Source organism: Octopus bimaculoides, chromosome 1, assembly GCF_046866305.1.
Source record: "Octopus bimaculoides isolate indiv1 chromosome 1, ASM4686630v1, whole genome shotgun sequence".
In the NCBI taxonomy this organism is placed as follows: Eukaryota; Metazoa; Mollusca; class Cephalopoda; order Octopoda; family Octopodidae; genus Octopus; species Octopus bimaculoides.
Genome location: NC_142928.1, coordinates 194728509 through 194743541, shown reverse-complemented (window position 1 = coordinate 194743541; position 15033 = coordinate 194728509). Strand labels below are relative to the sequence as shown.

Below are 15033 nucleotides of genomic sequence, written 5' to 3'. Positions count from 1 at the left end.
CCTCTGTACCTGGTTTTCATTGACATGGAGAAAGCCTTTGACAGGGTCCTCCGATCCCTTATCTGGTGGTCAGTGAGGAAACTAGGGATAGAAGAATGATTAGTGAGAGCTGTGCGAGCCATGTACAGAGACGCTGTCAGTAAGTGAGGGTTGGCAACAAGTACAGTGAAGAATTCCGGGTAGAGGTAGGGGTCCACCAAGGTTCAGTCCTCAGCCCCCTCATATTCATCATAGTCCTCCAGGCAATAACAGAGGAATTCAAGACAGATTGCCCCTGGGAGCTCCTCCATGCTGATGACCTTGCTCTAATTGCGGAGTCACTATCAGAACTAGAGGAGAAGTTTCAGGTGTGGAAGTAAGGATTAGAATCGAAGGCCCTTAGAGTCAACCTAGCTAAAACCAAAGTCCTAATAAGTAGAAAGGCAGACAAACCACAAATCCCTTCAGGTAGATGGCCCTGCTCGATCTGTAGAAAAGGCGTAGGTAGAAACTCTATGAGATGTATCCGGTGTAAGCTATGGACACTTGAGAGGTGCAGCAATATCAAAGGAAGGTTAACTAGGAAGATAGTTTTTGTATGTGGCAGATGCTCAGGAGCAATAAACACTGAAAATGTGCAGAGAACATTTCTGGGAGAAAAACTAGAAGTAGTTGATAGCTTCCGTTACCTAGGTGAGCAAGTCAGTAGCGGTGGGTTGTAACTCTGAAAGTGTAGCTGCTAGAATAAGAATAGCCTGGGCAGGGTTCAAAGAGCTCCTACCTCTGTTGCTGACAAAGGGACTCTCACTCAGAGTAAAAGGTAGACTGTATGACACATGTGTACGAACAGCCATGCTACATGGCAGTGAAACATGAGCTGTGACTGCTGAGGACATGCATAAGCTTGCAAGTAGTGAAGCCAGTATGCTCCGATGGATGTGTAATGCCAGTGTGCATACACGACAGAGTGTAAGTATCTTGAGAGAAAAGTTGGACCTAAGAAGCATCAGATGTGGTGTGCAAGAGAGACGACTGCACTAGTATGGCCATGTGGTGAGAATGGATGAAGATAGGTGTGTGAAAAGGTGTCACACCCTAGCGGTTGAGGGAACCTCTGGAAGAGGTAGTGAAGCACACCTTTGAACATTAGGCCTCACCGAGGCAATGACTAGTGACCAAGACCTTTGGAAATATGCAGTGCATGAGAAGACCAGGCAAGCCAAGTGAGACCATAATCTAAGGCCTCTGCCAGGGGTGTAGCCAGCCCGCTTATGCATACCTTTCCTTTATCGGACACTGAACTCTGCGTGTGAAGACCTGTTGAGGCAAGTGAAATCGAAATCGAAATCGAAATCAAATTTGATGACAGTACCGCATGACTGGCATCCGTGCTAGTGGAGCACTAAGAGCACCATCCGAGCATGATCATTGCCAGAGCAGCTGATTGACTCCCATGCTGGTGGCACATATAAAGCACCATTCGAGTATGAACATTACCAGCGTCACTTTACTGGTACATGTGCTGGTGGTATGTGAAAAAATATATTCAAGCGAGGTCGTTGCCAGTGCCACTTGACTGGCTCCTGTGCAGGTGGCACATAAAAAACACCATTTGAGCATGGCTGTTGCTAGTGCCGCCTGACTAACCCTCGTGCTGGTGGCACGTAAAAGCACCCACTACACTCTCAGAGTGGTTGGTGTTAGGAAGGGCATCCAGCTGTAGAAACTCTGCCAGATCAGATTGGAGCTTGGTGCAGCCTTCTGGCTCGCCAGTCCTCAGTCAAATCGTCCAACCCAGGCCAGCATGGAATATGGACGTTAAACGATGATGATGATGATGATGATGATGATGATATATATGCATACATACATAGATGTTTTCCCACTGTACCAATGAGGACTCAGGACTGCATACATACTAACATAGTTATACAATATATATATACCTCTATCCAAGATCGTCTGTTGGAGTAACAAAGACCATCTTGTCATTTTCAAAGGTGGCTGATGACTTGTGCAATAACATTGAAGAGAAGAGGTGTTAATATGCTAATTAACCCATAGCTGGGATTTTGACAGGTAGAGTTAGTTCAGGTCAGAGTAGACCTGTGAACAGTATTGGCTACAGGTGGCTTCACATTCCTCAACACGCTGGACCTCCTGAACAGACACTCACTGCTGGATACGGTTTGAAGTTGTACTCAGGACTGCATGTGTATGTACACACACATGTACAAACATACATGTATGTGATCAATACCACATGTACAAACGTCTGATCAATTCCATCTATATGCCTATGTATGTATGCATGTATGCATGTATGTATGTATGTATGTATGTATGTATGTACCTATGTACATACGTACCTACCGACCTACACATACACACACACACCACATGCTGAGACCCCCTTCGGTCATGACTGTCCATGGGATTGCACCTAGAAAGTTACCCACCCAGGCACAAATCTGGGAAAGTTTGTTTATGGAAGACCAGCAGTCACCCATGCATATCAACCCCCGCTCTCCACACCACTGATGTTATCCAAGGGAAAGGCAAAGGGGCCGATACAACTCGGCACCAGTGACGTCGCAACTCATTTCTACAGCTGAGTGAACTGGAGCAATGTGAAATAAAGTGTCTTGCTCAAGAACACAACATGCAGCCTGGTCCGGGATTCAAACTCACAATCTTGCAATCATAAGCTCGGCACTCTAACCACTGAGCCATGCACCTTCACACAAATAACATATATACATATATACATATGTTGATGTGAATATCTCTTTGAATACCAAAGAAAAAGAAGATAATTTTGAACAACTGCTTCAAAACCTCCAGCTTCTATTTCAGGATTACAAATTTACATCAAGCCAATGAATTTCAACACAAATATTCTGTTTTTGTTTTAATCAGTTTTGGAAATAATGAAGAATGAAGTAAATTAGCTTTGTCCTTATTGAGCTGGTGTTTGGACACAACATGGAATCTTGATACCAATTTTAATTCCATGCATAATTTTTTTACAGCCACTTAAACAAGCAAATTTCATTTCCTTTTATTCTGTAAGTAAAAATGCTTCACCAAACTACAAAATATTCAAAAGCCTGTTCCTCATAAAAAGTTATTCTATAATACAATAAATGGAAATATAAATTTAAAACAATATTTGTGATAGAAGCAATGAATTAAAACATTGCATTGAAATTAACAGAAATTAATTAGGAAATTAATTAGTTTTTCATTGAGTAATGATAAATTATTTGCTTACTTCTGACAGATTTTTAAAGAATATTTCCAACAAATATCAGCAGATGGCTCAGTTGTAACATCAGGTAAATTCTTTCTTTCTTCTTATATTAAATATCATTTGGAAAGAAACTAGTGACAGTTTTTCTCATCATCACAACCACCACCATCATCATCATCATCATCATCATCATCATTGAGTTAGAGAGGAGCACATGCCATCAAATTGACATTGGGGCACAAATATATGAAGCCCAATAAGCCCATCATGATAAGGGTTATACCAGGCACATGCATCACAACCATATGATCTCATATCAAGATAAACAGTAAATGATCTTGCAGGTGGGCCCCAGTCAGAATTTTCTTCTGGTCAAGTAGCCCATTCTGCTTAAAAGGTCCTTGAATAAGGGTTGTTTAAGAATATTGAATGAAACACCCATGTTTCCAGAGGTGAATTATTCAAACCCCAAAGAATTCCTCTCAGCACATAACTACGAAGCTCCCCCACTACTTCTGCTCATGATCAGAGATGCACATATCGTCAGCCACCATGGGACATGCTCAACTGGTTAAGGTCAAACAACTGACAAGTAAATCTGTGGTATTGAGCAGAATATTTGCTGTAGCCCATTTTTTATACCAAGACAAAACATCATCATCATCATCATCATCGTTTAACGTCCGCTTTCCATGCTAGCATGGGTTGGACGATTTGACTGAGGACTGGTGAAACCGGATGGCAACACCAGGCTCCAGTCTGATTTGGCAGAGTTTCTACAGCTGGATGCCCTTCCTAACGCCAACCACTCAGAGAGTGTAGTGGGTGCTTTTACGTGTCACCCGCACGAAAACGGCCACGCTCGAAATGGTGTCTTTTATGTGCCACCCGCACAAGCCAGTCCAGGGGCACTGGCAACGATCTCGCTCGAAAATCCTACAGGAGCCAGTCAGGCGGTACTGGCAACGGCCACGCTCAAAATGGTGCATCTCATGTGCCACCCACACAAGAACCAGTCCAGGGGCACTGGCAACGATCTTACTTTGCTTGCCGGGTCTTCTCACGCACAGCCCATTTCCAAAGGTCTCGGTCCGTAGTCATCGCCTCGGTGAGGCCCAATGTACGAAGGTCTTGCCTCACCACCTCAGCCCAGGTCTTCCTGGGCCTACCTCTTCCACGGGTTCCCTCAACTGTTAGGGTGTGGCACTTTTTCACGCAGCTATCCTCCTCCATTCTCACCACATGTCCATACCAGCGCAATCGTCTCTCTTGCACGCCACAACTGATGCTTCTAATGTTCAGCTTTTCTCTCAAGATACTTACACTCTGACGGGTATTCACATTGACATTACACATCCAACGGAGCATACTGGCTTCATTCCTTGCGAGCTTACGTATGTCCTCAGCAGTTACAGCCCATGTTTCACTGCCATGTAGCATGGTTGTTCGTACGCATGCGTCATACAGTCTGCCTTTTACTCTGAGTGAGAGTCCCTTTGTCGCCAGCAGGGGTAAGAGCTCTCTAAACTTTGCCCAGGCTATTCTTATTCTAGCAGCTACACTTTCAGCGCACCCACCCCCACTACTAACTTGGTCGCCCAGATAGCGGAAGCCATCGACTACCTCTAGTTTTTCACCCTGGAATGAGATAGAAGTTGTTTCCTGTTTGTTTGCAGTCTTTATTGCACCTGAACATCTGCCACAAACAAAAACTAACTTGCTAGTTAACCTGCCTTTGATGTTGCTGCACCTCTTATGTGTCCATAGCTTGCACCGGGTACATCTTATAGAGTTACTACCTACTCCTTTTCTACATACTGATCAGGGCCATCTACCTGAAGGGGTTTGTGTTTTATCTACCTTCCTACTTATTAGGATTTTGGTTTTAGCTAGGTTGACTCTAAGGCCCTTCAATTCTAGACCTTGCTTCCACACCTGAAACTTCTCCTCTAGTTCTGATAGTGACTCCGCAATTAGGGCAAGGTCATCAGCATAGAGGAGCTCCCAGGGGCAACCTGTCTTGAACTCCTCTGTGATTGCCTGAAGGACTATGGTAAATAATAGGGGGCTGAGGACGGAACCTTGGTGGACCCCTACCTCTACCCGGAATTCATTGCTGTACTCATTTCCAACCCTCACCTTACTGGCAGCATCTCTGTACATGGCTCGCACAGCTCTCACTAACCATTCTTCTATCCCAAGTTTCCTCATTGACCACCAGATAAGGGATCGGGGGACCCTGTCAAAGGCTTTCTCCATGTCAACGAAAGCCAGGTACAGAGGTTTATCCTTAGCTAGGTATTTCTCCTGCAACTGTCTCACTAGAAATAAGGCATCAGTAGTGCTTTTACCTGGCACGAACCCAAACTGCATCTCATCTAAATTGATTCGCTCCCTAATTAGTTGGGCTATGACCCTCTCTGTAACTTTCATAACCTGATCTAACAGCTTGATGCCTCTGTAATTATTTGTATCTAAAGCGTCCCCTTTACCTTTGTAGCAGTTGACTATGATGCTGCTACACCAGTCATAGGGTATGACTCCTTCGTGTATCACCTGGTTCGTAATACGGGTGACTAGGCTATAGCCAACACTGCCAGATATTTTGAGCATCTCTGCAGTGATTCCTGATGGGCCGGGGGCTTTCCCGGTCTTCATACTCTTAATTGCTTTATCTACCCTGGTACTATCAACTCGGATAGCTGGTCCCTCTATTGGGTCGACATAAGGCAGGCTCTCTTTCTCCCATTCATTCTCTTTATTAAGCAATCTATCGTAGTGGCATCTCCAGACCTCTTTCTTTGCATCCTCATTTAATGCAAGCGTACCATCATCCATGCGAACACATTTCTCTCCTACAACATCACTATTCTCTCTCCTACACTGTCTTGCAACACGAAATACCTCGAGTCTTTGGTCCTCACGGCGCAGAACATTGGCAAATCTTTCCTTATCTGCTTCCCCTCTGGCTAAATAAACCTGTCGCCTAGCCTCCCTTCTGGCACATTGGTACAATTCCCTGCTACCACCGTTCTTCCAGTCCTTCCAAGCCTGTTTCTTTTGTCTAATAGCCCTGTCTACCTCCTTGTTCCACCACCACGTTACTCTGGGTTGGGAGGGGACCTTACACCACCCACAAATCTGGTCGGTGGCTTTCAACAGGTTGTCCCGCAGAAATCTCCAATTGTCTTCCACGTTGTATGATGCTATATCCCCTTCTATTTCGTTAAATGCTTCAAGTAACTTGTCTCTAAGTCTCTGTCCGTTTGCAGGGTCTTTAAGCTTCCACACCCTTCTTCTCCAAGCCTGTCTAATTCTGGGCACCCATTTTGCCTTGATCCCAAAGTCGCTAACTACTAATCTATGTTGTGGGGTACATTCTTCGCCAGGGTAGGTTTTGGCATTTATAAGCCGCCCTCTTTCCCTATTTCTGGCGAGGATGTAGTCGATTTGGCTAGAGTGTCTGCCGGAGCGGTAGGTGACTAGGTGACTGGCAGGTTTCCTGAAGTTGGTATTGCAGACCATAAGATTGGTTGCATCACAGAACTCCAGCAGTCTGGTTCCCTCCTCGTTGCGGGAACCGAAGCCATAGCCTCCATGTATGCCATGGAAGCCCCCAGCACGACGTCCGACATGACCGTTGAAGTCTCCAGCCACAAAGAGAAGGTCCCTGTCACTCGTCGACGAGGTAGTTTGCAAGAGGGTGTCATAGAATTGGTCTTTCAGACCATCTGGTAGCCCAGGTTGAGGTGCATAGGCTGAGATGACAGTAGCTAATCTATGATGAAGCACTAGTCTGATCTTAAGTACTCTGTCACTTACTCTAACGACCTCGAGGTTTTGTTAGAGCTCCTGGAGACTTGTATACATAGTGGGCTTACTACCTCTAACCAATGGTACCATGCTATCCGTTCTTTTCAGTTATCTAATACTTTCCTGATTATTCTGGCCGTGCCAAGGAGGCAAACCTTTTGTAACAGTTCTACTGGGCACTCTATTCCAATCTCCTTTATATTCCTCTTGATGCTTTCTCATCCTGTTCCCAATTATCATCATCATTATTATTATTATTATTATTATTATTATTATTATTATTATTATTATTATCATTATCATTATTATTATTATTATTATTATTATTATTGTTATTATTATTATTATTATTATCATTGCCTTTGCACAGCTTCTAATGCTGGAGATGTATTACAGTGTCAGCTGTTCACTACCAGTGAACTAAGGTAACACTCCTTATTTTTCGAGCACCTTCCGGAGTATTCAAGCGGTTTCTGCAAGTGCTCCACCCTTATTGCAGCCCCTATTTGTTCCATGTACTTCTCGAGATTTTTGCTCACTGTTCCCAGGGTTCCGACAATTATTGGTACTACTGCTACCTTTTTCATCGACCACAACTGCTTAACTTTCCAAGCTAACCTGTCATATCTCTCGACTTTTCTTTCTTCCTTATCACATACCTTGTTGTCAGCTGGGCATGCTATATCTATGATCCAGCATAGTTTGTTTTCTTTCTCAATTAAGACTATGTCTGACTTCCTATTCTCTTTCTTATGGTTGCACTGAATCATAAAATCCCATTGGATCTTTGCATTTCTATTTTCGACAAAGCCATCAGGATAGTGGTTGTACCAATTTTTTGCTCTGTCAAGTCCATACTTGTTGCAAATTGTCCAATGGACAAGCCTGGCTATATTGTTGTGGCGTCTCTTATATTTCTTCTGGACTAGTGGCGTACATTGGCTGGTAATACACCATATGGTTATTATTATTATCATTATGTTGTTTTTCTTCTTCTTTCTTCAAATTTTCTTCCATTTCTCGCCGAGTGTTTTCCGTACACCTAGGGCAGAGAAACTCGTTGTAGGCATTCCCAGTTTACACACGCAAATTCACAGGTAAAACATGTATTTAAGAAAAAAAAAAAAAAATCAAATTCATGAATGGATGTTGTTTTCACAGCGATAATGCTCTTCTCAGTACATGAGTCGTTCCAGTTAGCACGATTTTTTGCACTTCCTGTAGGGATGGTAAGCCTGGTATCATTTTCAAATAGGTTTCAGTACCTTTTTTTATCATTCCTAGAGATCCTACAATCACTGGTATGGTAGTCGCCTTGAAGTGCCACATTTTTTTCAATTTCTATTAGCAAGTCTTTATATTTACTGATCTTGTCAAATTCTTTCACCGCTATATTATGATCACAGGGAATACTCATGTCAATTAATAAACACGTCTTCTTTGTCTGATCTTTTATGATGATATCCGGTTTATTAGCTTTTATAGTCTTGTCGGTATGTACGGGGAAGTCCCAGAGAATCGATACATTTTCTCCCTCAGTCACAGCTTCAGGATGGTGTTTATACCATTTGTCAGCGCTTTTGATTTTATAATGCTGACATATTGTCCAGTGTAAATATTGGCCAACTCTGTCATGTCTTGCTTTATATTCTACAGGTGCTAACACTCTACACCCTGAGATTAGGTGGTCTATAGTTTCAATCGCATCGTTACAAAATCAGCATTTTGGGTCAGCTCCATTTTTTATCACATTGGCTTGGTAGTTCCGGGTTAATAAGCTTTGGTCTTGAGCAGCCAATATGAAACCCTCACTCTCTGCTTTTAGCCCTGAACTTCGTAACCACTGATGCGTGCGTTTCTGGTCGACATCAGCTTGTTTGCTACGAGCCACATACTTGCCATGCAGAGGTCTCTGTTCCCATCTGCTAGCTAATTTTTCATGTGCTTTTGTCTTTGCAATTAATTTTATTTTCTTTGCAGCAGCAGTTGGCGCATTTCCTTCAACCTGATCAAGCTGGTGGGTATCTAAGAGTTCGGTAGCGAATTTTTTGCTCTCTTTCAGAATAGAGTGAAGTCTTTTCGGTCTTTCATGTTTTTCAACAAGTTTCAGCATCCAATAGTTGGTAGTTTCAAGGTATTTGGCCAGTCCGATTGTGGTGGTTTTGTACGTAAGTTCAAGCTGGATCAAGCCTCGACCTCCCTGAGCTCTGGGAAGGTAAAGACGATCCACGTCTGCCTTTGGATGGTGCATCTTATTACAAGTCAGTAGCTTGCGGATTTTTCTATCAATTTTGACTATTTCACTGGTATTCCAGTTAAGCACATTGAAGCTATAAAGAACAACTGGGACTGCTAAGGAATTTATGGCTAACACCTTATTATATGCATTCAGCTCAGACTTCAAAACTGCTCGAACTCTTCTATAACATTCCTTCCTAACCTTCTCTATCATGCTTGCATGCTGGATACCAGAGCCTTCATTTATTCCTAGGTATTTATAGGTTTGTTCCTGCTCAAGTTCTTTTATTACTGTTTCGACATCTAGTTCTATTGAACTTGACTTTACCAGTTTCCCTTTCTTAAAAGTGGCTTTGGCACACTTTTCAAGGCCAAACTCCATCCCGATATCATCACTGAATCCTTTCACAGTATGTAATAGTCCCTGAAGCTCTTCATCATCAGCTTTAAATCATCCATATAAAATAGATGGCTTATTTTCCTGTTGTCAATTTTGTAGCCATACCTTGTTCTATTCAGTTCACTTGAGAGTGGTATTAGTGCTATGCAGAAAATTAGTGGTGAAAGCGAGTCACCCTGGAAAATGCCACAGTTTATGCTAATATTGTTTGAGTGCAATACTCCATTAGAATGATATAATTGCAGCTTCGTGTTCCATAGTGACATATTATACTTTAAAAAAATCTGAAATCACAGGAGAAATTTTGAAAATGTCCAGTGATTTTAGAATCCACGAATGTGGTATGCTGTCAAAGGCTTTTTTATAATCAATCCATGAAGAGCTGAGATTTCTGCGCTTGTTATGGCAGTTCTCAAAGATCATGCGATTAATTAAGAGCTGATCTTTGCATCCGTATGAGCCTCGTCTGCATCCTTTTTGTTCAGTGGGAAAGAGGTTATTCTCTTCCATAAACGTATATGTTTTCTCCACTAGAATAGATGTCAAAATCTTATAGGTAGTAGACAAACATGTTATAGGCCGGTAGTTTTTTGGGTCTTTGGTTTCGTTATTTTTCGGGAGGAGGTAAGTAATACCATTTGCCATCTAATGGGGAGTTTTTTCTGGGTCTTTCATAATACTATTAAATAGTATTACTAAGATTTTGTGTGCGGACGAGAGTGATGAGAACCAGAAATTTGGTACTCTATCAGTACCAGGGGATTTCCACTTATGAGCCTTCGTTAGTGCCCTCCTTAGGTCAGCGACTGAGATGTCTTCCCATACCTGTTCTTGTAGATTTTTGTAGGCATCTTGGGTGCGTTTGATCCAGTCTGCATTTTCATTGTATGGTTTCTCATTATTATTATTATTATTATGATGATTATTATTATTATTATTAAGGTAGTGAGCTGGCAGAATCATTAGCACTCTGGGCATAATGCTTAGTGATATTTTGTTTGAGTTCAAATTCAGCCAAAATCGACTTTGCTTTTCATCCTTTTGGAGTCAATAAATTAAGTACCAGTGAAACACTGGGATCAATGTAATCAACTACCCACCTCTCACAAATTTCAGGCCTTGTGCTTATAGTAGAAAGTATTATTATTATTATTATTATTATTATTATTATTATTATTATTATTATTGTTATTATTATTATTATTATTAAGGTGGTAAGCTGGACAAAATGTTCAGTGATATTTCGTCTGTCTTTATGTTTTGAGTTCAAATTCTGCTGAGGTCAACTTTGCCTTTCATCCTTTCAGGGTCAATAAAATAAGTACCAGTTGAATACTGGGGTTGATCTAATCGACTCATCCTCTCCCCCAAAACTGCGACCCTTGTTGCAAAATTTGAAACCATTATTATTATTAAGGTGGTGAGCTGGCAAAATTGTTAGCATGCTGAGAAAAATGCTCCGGGCATTTCTGAGTTCAAATGTTGCCAGGGCTGATCAAATAAGTATCAGTCGAAAACTGGGGAGGGGTGGGGATCAGTTACACTGACCCCCCCACCCTTCTCCCGAAATTGCTGGCCTTGTGCCAAAATTTGAAATCATTGTTTTGTTTTTTGATTTTTGTATGTTTTTCTCACCTTTGTCGCTGTTTATCTATTTCTGTGTCATGGCTTATTTACAAGACAAGGGGAAATTCGATTTCATTATATTTTGGCTCCATCCAAAGGATGCATAATTCTACAATGAATCTAAGAAATGAAAGAGAAAAAAGAAATCGAAAGGTGGTGGGGGTAAAGTAGCAGAAGATGGAAGGGGCAGGGGCAGTGGGCCACATATCCCAGAACAAGTGAGGTACTCAGCCACCCCCTCACACACACACACACACACACACACACATACACATACACACACAGAGTAATGATTGTGATGGTGGTGTCACAGAGAATGGCCAGTGACACTCACTGTAGTAGCCACTCCAACTCACAGGGCTCGTCTCTTTGACAGGGCTGCCATTATCCCAATTTTGCAGAGGAAATTGGTAGCTTGGGGTCCTAGAACACCTGACATCTTGACAGGGACCAGCACAAATTGATAGCTGTTGGCCTGGTCGGTGTATTCTATGTTGAGAAGTAGGGATGTGATCCACAGAGGACCAGCTTCATTTTGATGTATGATACATGTTCCTGTGTTGGTAATTATACCTGTCCTAAACAAAATGGCATTACTTTTTGACTCACCCTCGTATGTTTTTTAACATTTTGAATTTCACATGTTTTGTACTCAACAATAACAACAAATCAAAAGAACAACACTTCTAGAATTATATTTAAAAAATAGGCAAATAAAGAAAAATGAGATATTTGTAGTTAAAAAGAAAAAAAGAAGATTTTTAAGAAGAAATCATTAGCATCATTTAAGGTCCGTTTTCCGTGCTGGCATAGGTTGTGCCAGGACACAGAAAGGGTCTCAATTAAAATTGCTAATAGTGAGAATAACAACAACTTCTAAATATAGACAAGTTTCGGTCTGAGAATGGGCAAAATTGCGTCACAACTGATTCTGTTTCCTTATGAGAAAAACTTGTTCAGGAGTGGTGTACTTCTGCCTTACAAAAGGAAAGGGCTTTCTGTATGCCCTTAAAACAATGACTAAAAGAGGCATTAGCCAGTGTATGAACCAACATCTTATTCATTGACCAGAAGGAAGCTTATGCTGCCATCTGCCTGAGCTTCAAGATCAATGGTGAGACATGAGAGCAGGCAGAATGAGCACGAGAAACATTCACTCATGGGCCCTTAATGCACTGCATTGTCAATTGGGACACAAAAGCGACAGCAATGACATCATAAGCAGTGACCTTGGTCCCTCTTCTGTTGTCATTTATCTCCCGTCTGGATCTCTGACGTCATCTGACAAATGCCAACCAGGATGGTGTGAATCAGCCAAGCTTTACCTGCTAGAAATAATAACACAAATGCTTTTAAATCAGATCTCAATGCTGGATGTTCGAGAACCAAATAAAGGACAGATTTTCAATCCTAAGATCATTCTATTTCTATGTCGAACAATTGTAGACTGAAGTACAGAGGTCCCAGACGGGAGATAAATGACATTCACTTTGTTAATTTTACGTTGAGATAAGAGCTTTGGGACAAATTGGCCAACAGTTGGAATTCAACTTGGGATTGGAACAATAGAATGATTCATAATGATCATCATCATCATCGTTTAACTTCTGTTTTCCATGCTGACATGGGTTCGACGGTTTGACTGAGGTTTGGAGAGCCAACATGCTTCTACAGCTGGATGTTCTTCCTAATGCCAACCACTCCGAGAGTGTAGTGGGTGCTTTTTACATGCCACTGGCATGGGAGCCAATCAGGTGGACCTGGCATCGACCACATTCGGACAAGTGTTTTTTACATACCACCGGAACAGGAGTGAGTCAGGGGACACTGGCCACAGCTAAGATTTTGGTTTTACTTGACTCAACAGGTCTTCTCAAGCATATCATATCACCTGACGCATCAAGGGTTCTCTTAAATGGGCCGGACCTGCAACACCTGCATCGCCCATGGCTGTGATCCCACTTTAGTTGCTGGGTCTTCTCAATCACATCATATCTCCAAAGGTCCCATTTTCCCGTCATTGCCACCTCATCCCAAGTCTTCCTGGGTCTACCTCTTCCATAGATTCTTTCCACAGTTAGGGAGTGGCACTTCTTCACACAGCTGTCCTCATCCATACACAACACATGACCATACCTATGCAGTCGTCTCTCTTACACACTACATTTGATGCTTCATATGCCCAACTTTTCTCTCAGGATGCTTACACTCTGTCGTACATGCATACTGACATTACCCATCTAGCAGAGCATACTAGCTTCATTTCTTGTAAGCTTACACATGTCCTCAGCAGTCATGGCCCATGTTTCACTGCTGTGTAGCATGGCAGTTCACACACATGCATCATACTTACTAAGACTTTGGTTTTTGCTAGGTTAAACCTAAGGCCCTTCTATTCTAGACCTTGCTTCCACACCCTAAACTTCGTCTCTAGTTCTTGGCTATTAGAACAAGGTCGTAAGCATAGAGGAGCTTCCAGGGGTAGCCTGTCTTGAATTCCTCTGTTATTGTCTAGAGGACTATAATGAATGAGGAGGCTGTAGGACTGATCCTTGGTGGACCCCCACTTCTGTCTTGAATTCTTCACTATACTTGTTGCCAACCCTCACCTTAGAATTAATTTACATCCATCCTTAACTTCTGATCAAACACCACTAGGGCATATACTCATTATAGATGTATTATAATCATGCTATTTAGCTCCCTTTAGTTTTGGACGACATGCCCAATGAGCCCTCTTCAGGAACGAGATGAAAAGTCTGCTGAGTTCAACTTTTAAGCTAGTCCCCCGATCCCTTATCTGGTGGTCAATGTGGAAACTCAGGATAGATGTAGTTAGTGAGAGCTATACATGAATACTATCATTAAGGTGAAGATTTGCAATAAGTATAGTGAAAAATTTTGAGTAGGGGTAGGGGTTCATCAAGGATCAGTTCTCAGCCCCCTGTTATTCATCATAGTTCTCCAGGCAATAACAGAAGAATTCAAGACAGGATGCCCCTGGGAGCTCCTCTATACTGTTGACCTAGCTCTAATAGCAGAGTCACTATCAGAACTAGAGAAGTTTCAGGTGTGGAAGCAAGGTCTAGAATCAAAGGGCCTTAGAGTCAATCTAGCAAAAACCAAAGTCTTAATAAGTAGGAAGGCAGACAAACCACAAATCCCTTCAGGTAGATGGCCCTGCTTGATCTGTAGAAAAGGCATAGGTAGAAATTCCATAAGATGTACCCGGTGCAAGCTTTAGACACATAAGAGGTGCAGCAATATCAAAGGAAGGCTAACTAGGAAGATAGTTTTTGTGTGTGGCAAATGCACAGAAAACAGCTTCCGTCACATCCCAGGGGGAAAAAGTAGAAGCAGTTGATAACTTCCGTTACTTAGGTGACCAAGATAGTGGCTGAGGGTGGATGCTTTGAGAGTGTAGCTGCTAAAATAAGAATAGCATGGAAAAGTTCAGAGAGCTCCTACCTCTGCTGGTGAAAAAATGCCTCTCACCCAGAGTAAAAGGTAGACTGTATGATGTCTGTGTACGAACAGCCATGCTACACAGCAGTGAAAAATAGGCCGTGACTGCTGAAAACATGTGTAAGCTTACAAGAAATGAAGCTAGTATGCTCCGCTGGATGTGTAATGTCAGTGTGCATACACAACAGAGTATAACCACTCTGAGAGAGTTGGACATAAGACGCATCAGATGTGGTGTGCAAGAGAGACAACTGCGCTG

At 42.2% G+C, this 15033-nt stretch overlaps 1 protein-coding gene across 2 annotated transcripts in view; it reads left to right on the top strand.

Annotated features, from left to right (window-relative positions):
- LOC106883257 (protein mono-ADP-ribosyltransferase PARP15) overlaps positions 1 to 15033 on the top strand; it is an 89580-nt gene that overhangs the window by 62177 nt on the left and 12370 nt on the right. For both annotated transcript variants that reach the window (XM_089364929.1, XM_089364922.1), the window contains one exon: positions 3263 to 3317. In XM_089364929.1, the coding sequence (XP_089221055.1) occupies positions 3263 to 3317 (55 nt within the window). The remainder of the gene's footprint in view (positions 1 to 3262; positions 3318 to 15033) is intronic.